Source organism: Cebus imitator, unplaced genomic scaffold (genome assembly GCF_001604975.1).
Source record: "Cebus imitator isolate Cc_AM_T3 unplaced genomic scaffold, Cebus_imitator-1.0 Scaffold28, whole genome shotgun sequence".
In the NCBI taxonomy this organism is placed as follows: Eukaryota; Metazoa; Chordata; class Mammalia; order Primates; family Cebidae; genus Cebus; species Cebus imitator.
Window position 1 is genome coordinate 6,914,801 of NW_016107343.1, and position 9,159 is coordinate 6,923,959.

Consider the following 9,159-nt stretch of genomic DNA (forward strand, 5'->3'; position numbering starts at 1 on the left):
CCACCACGCCCAGCTAATTTTTTTACTTTTAGTAGAGACCAGGTTTCACCATGTTAGCCAGGATGGTCTCCATCTCTTGACCTTGTGATCTGCCCACCTCAGCCTCCCAAAGTGCTGGGATTACAGGTGTGAGCCACTTTGTCTGGCCTCACTGCCTACTTTTTTAACCTTTCTCTGACTTATGTTTTAGGTATGCCTTTTATCAATATCAAATAACTGGGATTTTAATAAAATCCAATCGGAAAACAATAACAATAGTGAACTCTTGTATAGTACCTACTGTGTGTCAAGTATTGCTGAGTACTTTTTAACCTACATTAAAGCATTATTTTCCACAGATCCTATGAGATAGGCACTATCATTATACCCATTTTACAAATAAGGAAACCAGAGACACAGAGGAATAAAATAACTTGCCCAAGGTCATGGTACTAATAAGCGGCAGGATTTAAAAAAAAAACAAACAAAAAAAAACAACTGTTTTTTAGAGACAGAGTCTCCCTATGTTGTCCATTCCAGGTTGATTTCAGACTCTTGTCCTCAAGTGATCCTCCTGCCTCAGCATGCTGAGCAGCTAGGACTATAGGCATAGGCCATTACAGCTGGCAGGAATACGTTTTTCTTTTATTTTTTGGTATATTTTTATTTTGCCTGTGACACAGCCCTCGGGAGTTTCTGAGAACATGTGTCCCAGGAATACATTTTTTTTTTTTTTTTTGAGACAGAGTTTCACTCATGTTACCCAGGCTGGAGTGCAGTGGCGCGATCTCGGCTCACCGCAACCTCCGCCTCCTGGGTTCATTCAGTTCTCCTGCCTCAGCCTCCTGAGTAGCTGGGACTACAGGCACGCGCCACCATGCCCAGCTAATTTTTTGTAGTTTTAGTAGAGACGGGGTTTTGCCATGTTGACCAGGATGGTCTTGATCTCTTGACCTCGTGATCCACCCGCCTCAGCCTCCCAAAGTGCTGGGATTACAGGCTTGAGCCACCGCGCCCGGCAGGAATACATTTTGTATCATAACCTTGTACACAAAAGTTATTGAAATAATACTTTCTTTTTACTAAATGCTTTCTGCGATGTTCTATTTTATTTAAAAAGAAAATGTGGCTTGCAGTTCACTAAACTGATTTCATCACCACTAGTGGGTCACAACACTGTCTGAAAAACTCTATTCTACAGAAAATATGGAGGCAGCTCTCCTCTCTCCCCAAATTTTAAGTCTGGTGACTATGAACCATAACTGATAGTTTCAAAAGTCAAGTCATATTTATACAAAAGAAAAATTGGGGAATGATTATACTTTCTAAAATATGTATGTTTCAAAACAAGTTAATTCCTATAAAGCACTGGAAATAGAGTGCTTAGAGATGCTGGAGAGATAGGAAATGGATTGGAAGAGTTGATGGGGCCTTCTTGGAGAAAGCAGATCTTGAGCAAAACATGAGGGGAAGGAGGATTGGTGGTTTTATAAGAAGTGGGAGGTGTCTGAGATTGAGAGGCAGCATATTCATCAGGAACTGCAGAAACTCAAGTCAGAGGTCTTGCATGCCAGGCATTTCTGCTGTCTCTGTTTCTGGCATAGGCCTTGCATATACTCTTACCTCTCCCTAGACCACACTTCTTCACTTATTTACAGATACTCGTCCTTCATCCTTCAGAGTTCAACATGTGGACACTTCTCAGAACACCCACGTCTACATCAAATTACCTCTGTTTAATACTTTCGTAGCACCACATATATCCCCCCTTTGTAACACTCATCACTGGTCGCAGTTTTATATTTATAGATGTGATTATTTGATGATTATGCTTTCTCCCTGACTGAAAGCTATGTGAGGGCAAGGAGTGGGACAGTTTTTACTTGTTATAGTCCCTAAACCTGGCACACAATTTATGGTCATTAAATACTGGTATTTGCTAAATGAACTCCTGGTAATTTGGTTAGAGTCCAGCCTCCTCACTCTCTGCTTAGTGCTGCAGGTGGAAGGTGACTTGAGCCTTGGAAAGTGTCAGACTCTTCCTTTTAAACCCCTTTCTACAGAGGAAGAATTCTCCTGCTTGTGGCAGGAATGTGGCTTTTGTTCTCTGGACAGTTCTGCTGACCTCATCCGCCATGTCTACTTCCACTGCTACCACACCAAGCTGAAACAGTGGGGGCTGCAGGCCTTGCAAAGCCAGGCTGACCTCGGCCCCTGCATCCTGGACTTCCAGAGCCGGAACGTCATCCCTGACATCCCTGACCACTTCCTGTGTCTGTGGGAGCACTGTGAGGTCAGCAGGCAGTGCCAGTAATCGGGGTGGAAGGAAGCTGGGGATCTTAACTCTGATGCCTTGTCCCTTTCAGGAATGCTTTACATTTCCAAGATTCCTGCTAGTATCTCTTCTCCATTTCTTCTGCTCTCTTTAAATTTTTATACACAGGCTCTTAGTCTGAAGCCCAGGCTAGAGTGCAGTGGTGCACTCATAGTTCACTGTTACCTTGAACTCCTGGGCTCAAGCAATCTTCCCACCTCAGCCTCCCAAGTAGCTAGGACTGTAGGCATGTACCACCATGCCCAGCTAATTTCTAAATTTTTTGTAGAGACAGGGTCTGGGTATGTTTCCCAGGCTGGTCTCCAACTCTTGGCCTCAAGTGATTCTCCTGCCTCAGTCTCTCAAAGTACTGGAATTACAGGGTTGAGCCACCATGCCTGGCCACTCCATTTCTGTGTAGCTCCTTTCCTCAAACTTTCCCATCCCCATCAGGTTAATTTGGGAGAGAGCCAAGAATTATTTGGGCACATAGGGGTGATTTCCTCCACCCACCCTCAGTCCTCACCCCAAGTTGCCCCTGGCACAGAGTTCCTTCGACAATCCTGAGTGGTTTTATCGCCATGTGGAAGCCCACAGTCTGTGCTGTGAATATGAAGCAGTCGGCAAGGACAACCCTGTGGTGCTGTGTGGCTGGAAAGGTAGGGCTACTCCTTAACTTCTGGCCTCTGGAAGAAACCTTGGGGTTGGTGAAGAGCTAGGACAGGAAGGGATGGGAGTCCTCTAGGGACAAGGTTGGCTACTGGCTGGAGAGTCTCAGGGGTACTAGATCCTAGCCAAAACTGGGGTTTTGTGGCTGGAGACTGACAGGGTTCCTTCCCAGGCTGTACCTGCACCTTCAAGGACCGCAGTAAACTTCGGGAGCATCTCCGCAGCCATACCCAGGAGAAAGTGGTAGCCTGCCCCACCTGTGGGGGCATGTTTGCCAACAATACCAAGTTCTTAGATCACATCCGTCGCCAGACCTCATTGGATCGTAAGTAGTCAGAGGAAGTGGGGTGGATGCAGGCTGTGCTGCTTGGAATGGGTTAGGGGCATGTGTCTAGTGGGGGTGGCTGCCTGAAGAGACCTGCCTCTTGGCTCCCTCTTCTTTTTGGGCTCAGGTACCTCCCATAGTCTCTTTGCTGATTCAGATTTATAGACATTGTTATTCAGTACTTACTGTGTGTCATATCAGTTATATCAGGGAATCCTCACAACAGCCCCATGAGGTAGGCTTCTTATCCCCCTTTTTGCAGATGAGGAAACTGAGGCTCAGAAAGGTTAAATCACTTACCTGAGATCACACAGCTAGTAAGTGGTGAAGCTGGAATTCTAACTCAGGTTCTCCAAGTCCCATGCTCTTTCCATGATACTGTGTCCATGCATAGCTCCCTAAGCTCCCCTTTTCTCCTTGGGTGGTTCCCTTCTGCCTGGGATGGTTCTCCTTTCCTTTTTGTGCCTCTCCACTATCCCCTACAGCCCTTCTTTCTTCTGCCTGCCCCACCCCAGAGCAGCACTTCCAGTGTTCTCACTGTTCCAAGAGATTTGCCACAGAGCGGCTGTTGCGGGACCACATGCGCAACCATGGTGAGTGCCTGCAGCCCCCAGCCTCCCTGCTGCCCTCCAACGTTCTACAAGTTCTCACATCACAGCCTCCTCTCTGCTCCTCTCAGTGAATCACTATAAGTGCCCTCTGTGTGACATGACTTGTCCACTGCCTTCCTCTCTCCGCAACCACATGCGCTTTCGTCACAGTGAGGACCGGCCCTTTAAATGTGACTGTTGTGACTACAGGTAAGGGGAACCAGGGACCAGAAAACAGTTTGTGTTCCAGAGTTCCCCATGTCCTCCAATCCCTCCTGATTTCTCATGGCAGCTGCAAGAATCTTATTGACCTCCAGAAGCACCTGGATACCCACAGCGAGGAGCCAGCCTACAGGTGTGATTTTGAGAACTGCACCTTCAGTGCCCGTTCCCTCTGCTCTATCAAGTCCCATTACCGCAAAGTACATGAAGTGAGTGAGGCCGTTGGTGGGAAGGGCTAGTGGAGGTATGGGCGACCCTGGGGCGAAAAGTTGGTCTCATTTCTCCCTTCCCCATCAGGGAGACTCTGAGCCAAGGTACAAATGTCATGTGTGTGACAAATGCTTCACACGGGGTAACAACCTCACCGTGCACCTTCGTAAGAAGCACCAGTTCAAGTGGCCTTCAGGGCATCCCCGTTTTCGGTATGTCTCCCAACCCTCCTTCCCAGATTAACACACTTGTTTTTATACCTTTTCAACATGTTTTAAAAACCTTAATTTGATGGTGGTTTTATGTCTACCGTCTCCATTTAGATTCAGAGAACCCTAAGAATAGTGGGGTAGCAAAGCTTATTTTTCTGTTTTTTTGAATCTTGTAGGCATGGTGCCAAACCCAATAAATGGTGCCAAAAAGTCCTGCAGCCAGAACTAGAGGGTTCTGATCCTTGGCTCCAAGGCCTTCTCATAAATCCTTTGACACTCTCATCCTCCAACACAGTCAGTCAGTCTGTGTGTTTCTCTGATTGGGTTTCTACATAAAACTTTCCATTTTAAGTAATGATCTTTCCATCTTGCTTTTTCTTCTACATGTTCTAATAAAGACCTTTTTTGTCTTTAACTCCTGTCACTTGGAATTCAGGACTTCTTCCATCCCTCATGTTTGTTCCTTACTTTGCCAGCCTCCAGGCCATTTCTGTATCCCCCTTTGCTGCCCTTTATGCTCCTACCTCACCAGGTACAAGGAACATGAAGATGGCTACATGCGGCTGCAGCTCGTTCGCTATGAGAGTGTAGAGCTGACACAGCAACTGTTGCAGCAACCACAAGAGGGATCAGGCCTGGAAGCATCACTGAATGAGAGCAGCCTGCAGGGCATTATTCTAGAAACAGTGCCAGAGGAGCCAGGACGTAAAGAAGAGGAAGAGGGCAAGGGCGGCGAAGGGACAGCCCTCTCGGCCTCTCGGGACAACCCCAGTTCTGTCATCCATGTGGTAAATCAGACCAGTGCTGAAGGCCAGCAAGAGATTGTCTACTATGTGCTCTCTGAAGGCCCGAGAGAGCCTCCCCCAGCCCCTGAGCCACCCTCAGGGGATATCATGGAAAAGTTTCAAGGAATAGCTGAGGAGCCAGAGATCCAGATGGTGTGAAGGCCGCAGAGCCAGACCACTTCTTCCCCAGGCCCCAGAATTTGAGCCAGGCAAGTGGCAGTGTCCCTTGGGCAGCCGTTGCCAATGGATGCCTTTAGGAGTGGTGCTGAGAGGAGTGTGGTCCATTCTGGCCCAAGTTTGCATCATTGTGCGGACTCTAAAGACTTCCCGTTTCTGCCAGACTGCATTTTGTGAGGAGCCTGAGGACTTTGTATTCTTGAGGGGCTCCTGGATTTGTGTGTTCTTATTAAAGGGGCTGTTATCAGACTTAACCATAACCCCCAAGACATGCTTGACAGTGATTAAATCCTTAGCTCACATCCATTCCCATCTTTAGAGGTCCTTAGGCCCAAGGGTGGCATGTGATGCGTCCCTACAAGGGTCCTTTCTTCATCACCAGCCAAGGCATTGAGAACCAATTAACCATTTTCCTCTTAAGGTTTCCTCTACAACCCCAAGGACTTTCATGGTTATCCTCAGGGACAGAATTGGAGGCATTGAGTGTGTTTATTAACGATTGTTTTTGGTAATAAAAGAAATGCTTGAACTCTTACTCATTTCTTCTTACATTTGGTGGCAGTTTACTAGGTAATGAGGAGATATAGCTGTTCAGAAGAGGAGCTGAATGATTAGGCTTGTTCCCCTTCTGGTGACTCAGGTGGTTTGTTTTTTGTTTGCTTAACTGTCCTGTTGTCCTTTCCTCCGCCCCTTGGTGAAACATCTCTATTTCTTCTCAGACTATATGCCATTTCCGTGGAGGCCCCAGGTCTTTGGCTGTGAGTGGGCAGTAGTAGTGTTACAGAATTTTAGAATGAACAAGAATGGGCTCATCAGGATAGGGCAGCTGACCATGGCCTCACTCTCAATACTGATTAGAACCCAGTGCCTCTAGGGTAGGGATTTTTTTTTTTTTTTTTTAGACAGAGGCTCACTCTGTTGCCCAGGCTGGGCATGGAGTAGGGGTTCTTTACCTGTGGGAGTGGGAGGGAAGCTAGGGGTGGAGAGTGGATTTGGAAGCCTCTCAGGGAAGAGGGACAGTCAAGTGGTCCAGGAACCAAACTAGAAAATTGTGTGTCTGAATGCATTTTCCTGGGGAAAGGATCAGTTTTTTACTGGATTCTCAAAGAGACTGAAACCTCCCAAAATAACCATTCTTTTTTTTTTTTTGAGATCGAGTCTCACTCTGTAGCCCAGGCTGGAGTACAGTGGCATGATCTTGACTCGCTGCAACCTCTGTCTCCCGGGTCCCAGTTCAAGCAATTCTTCCTCAGCCTCCCAAGTAGCTGGGATTACAGACATGAGCCACCATGCCCAGCTAATTTTTGTATTTTTTAGTAGAGATGGGGTTTTACCATGTTGGCCAGTCTGGTCTTGAACTCGTGACCTCATGATCCGCCCACCTTGGCTTCCCAAAGTGCTGGGATTATAGGCATGAGCCACCGCACCTGGCCATAAGAACCATTCTTTAGGCTGTTTCAGCTACTTCTCAGCATGCTGTGTCCATTTTTATGGTCTGCTGCTACGCTGGAGAGGTCAAGGAAATAGTCTTGGGTGGACAGGAAGCTACCCAAAAAGGACCTCTGGGCCTTTTTTTTTTTTTTTTTAAAGACCTAATTCTATTATTAGAAAACCTGTGTGTGTCTATTTGTGGAAAGGGAAAAAAAACAATCTCTTCATCAATCCCATCAGCCATTTAGTGAGTTCCTACTATAGTCCAGGCACAGGTACTAAGGGTACAAAGATGAATAAAACCTAGGACTTCCCTGAAGGGACTTGCAATGTAGAAGCAAGGAAAGACTAGGTAAGCTGGGTGATAGAAGTTTAGAATAGGGTACATTTAGAAGGTTCCTGGGTGATAGAAGTTTAGAATAGGGTACATTTAGAAGGTTCCAAATAGGAGTAGGTGGTATTACCTGGGCAAGGAGTCAGGAAAGGTTTCATCCAGGAAGAGACCTTCCACCTAACCAAGACTACTTGAAGACTTTAAGGTTCTAAACTCTGAAAAGATTGTCATGTCCCATTTTTCATATGTAATCAGAATGAAAATATTCTGAAACATTTAAGAAAGTTCAACATCATTATACTTAAGATGTACACTGTATATAGGTTATCAAATTCTGTTTCTAATTTTTTCTTTCATTTTTCAGTTCCCTTGTTTTACTGGTGTTCTAAGCACTAGCTTGGGCTGCCCCTTGAGTAATGCAGCACGAATGACTTTATCCATTCTTCCATGAATAGTGCCTTAGGGAACAGGCCAGCATTCTATGAAAAGGGCCTTCCCTGGCTGGGCATGGTGGTTCACACCTGTAATCTCAGCACTTTGGGAGGCCAAGGCGGGTGGATCATGAGTGCAGGAGATTGAGGCCGTCTTGCCTAATACGGTGAAACCGTGTCTTTACTGAAAATACAAAAAATTAGCTGGATGTGGTGGCACATGCCTGTGGTTCCAGCTACTTGGGAGGCTGAGGCAGGAGAATCGTTTGAACCTGGGGCAGAGGTTACAGTGAGCCGAGATCGCGCCACTGCACTCCAGCCTGGGCAACAGAGCAAGACTCCATCTCAAAAAGAAAAAACAGCCTTGCCTACTAGTCTCAGTCAGGCCCACACCAAATCCCATTGCTCTATCTGGACCATGGAGACAGCAGAAGAGATTCTGGTCTGGTACCATGTGATCCCATTCCCTAGGAGAAGGGGTGACTTGGGATTCTGGGATCAGTAGGCATGACTTAGAAAGTAGTGGACTGGGAGTGAGGAGTCATTGTTAAGTAGCCTAGGCAGCCAGAGGCTTCTGGAAGGATACTGAAACTGCACTGGATGACAGTGGGCTCCCACCAGGAGCGAGGGAGGAGGGTGACTATCCTAATTTGGTTACCTTAGAGTTTCATCTAGAGTCAACCCTGGTCCCAGCATCATGGTATCTGAAGATTAAGGAGACACCCTGTCTTAGTCTTCCTTAAAGGGACTAGGGACAGGAGAGAAGGCAGGTGGGCCAGGAGTTGGAAGCAGATACTTGTTTTCTCTTATTTGGGACAAGTCCACAACCACAAAGGACTTAGAAGAACTGGGTGGATATAAAAAAGTGTCAACTATGGCCAGGCGCAATGGCTCATGCCTATAATCCTAGCAGTTTGGGAGGCTGAGGTGGGCAGACTACTTGAGGTCAGGCATTCGAGACCAACCTGGCCAACATGGGGAAACTTCGGCTTTAGTAAAAATACAAAAATTAGTCGGTGTGGTGGCATGTGCCTGTAGTCTCAGCTACTTGGGAGGCTGAGGCAGGAGAATTGCTTGAGCTTGGGAGGCAGAGGTTGGAGTGAGCTGAGATCATGTCACTGCACTCTAGCCTGGGCGACAGAGCAAGACTCTGTTTCAAAAAAAGTGTCAACTAAAAAGGAAAACTGAAAAAGGGGCCAGGTACAGTGGCTCATGCCTGTAATCCCAGCACTTTGGTAGGCCAAGGTAGGTGTATCACTTGAGCCCAGGAGTTCACAACTAATCTGAGTGACATGACGAAACTCCATCTCTACAAAAAATACAAAAATTAGCCCAGGCATGGTGGTGCATGCCTGTAGTACCAGCTACTTGGAAGGCTGAGGTGAGAGAATTGCCTGAGCCCAGGGAAGTTTAGGCTGCAGTAAGCTGTGATTGTACCACTGCACTCCAGCCTGGGTGATGGAATGCTGTCTTAAAAAAA

At 46.8% G+C, this 9,159-nt stretch overlaps 1 protein-coding gene across 3 annotated transcripts; it reads left to right on the top strand.

Moving 5' to 3' along the window:
• Positions 1 to 1,081: 1,081 nt before the first annotated feature.
• On the top strand, positions 1,082 to 6,018 carry LOC108300634 (histone H4 transcription factor). 3 transcript variants are annotated; one of them, XM_037736732.1, is made up of 9 exons: positions 2,043 to 2,272; positions 2,841 to 2,952; positions 3,135 to 3,287; positions 3,550 to 3,604; positions 3,803 to 3,880; positions 3,967 to 4,087; positions 4,170 to 4,308; positions 4,397 to 4,521; positions 5,054 to 5,465. In XM_037736732.1, the coding sequence occupies exons 5-9, from the start codon at positions 3,868 to 3,870 to the stop codon at positions 5,463 to 5,465; spliced, it is 810 nt and encodes a 269-aa protein (XP_037592660.1). In that variant the 5' UTR covers positions 2,043 to 2,272; positions 2,841 to 2,952; positions 3,135 to 3,287; positions 3,550 to 3,604; positions 3,803 to 3,867. The 3 variants fall into 3 exon arrangements, with proteins under 3 accessions (XP_017379001.1, XP_017379000.1, XP_037592660.1); XM_017523512.2 differs by lacking the exon at positions 3,550 to 3,604 and having other exon boundaries at positions 1,082 to 2,272; positions 5,054 to 6,018; XM_017523511.2 differs by lacking the exon at positions 3,550 to 3,604 and having other exon boundaries at positions 1,090 to 2,272; positions 3,773 to 3,880; positions 5,054 to 6,018.
• Positions 6,019 to 9,159: the final 3,141 nt, after the last annotated feature.

What these genes read in the sequence shown, in the direction of transcription:
- LOC108300634 (XM_017523511.2), top strand. Translation starts at nt 1,895, where the DNA reads ATGGTCATTAAATACTGGTATTTGCTAAATGAACTCCTGGTAATTTGG. An exon ending in GTCTGTGGGAGCACTGTGAG is followed by an intron (nt 2,273 to 2,840) that starts GTCAGCAGGCAG and finishes CCCCTGGCACAG; the next exon opens with AGTTCCTTCGACAATCCTGA. An exon ending in TGTGACTGTTGTGACTACAG is followed by an intron (nt 4,088 to 4,169) that starts GTAAGGGGAACC and finishes TTCTCATGGCAG; the next exon opens with CTGCAAGAATCTTATTGACC.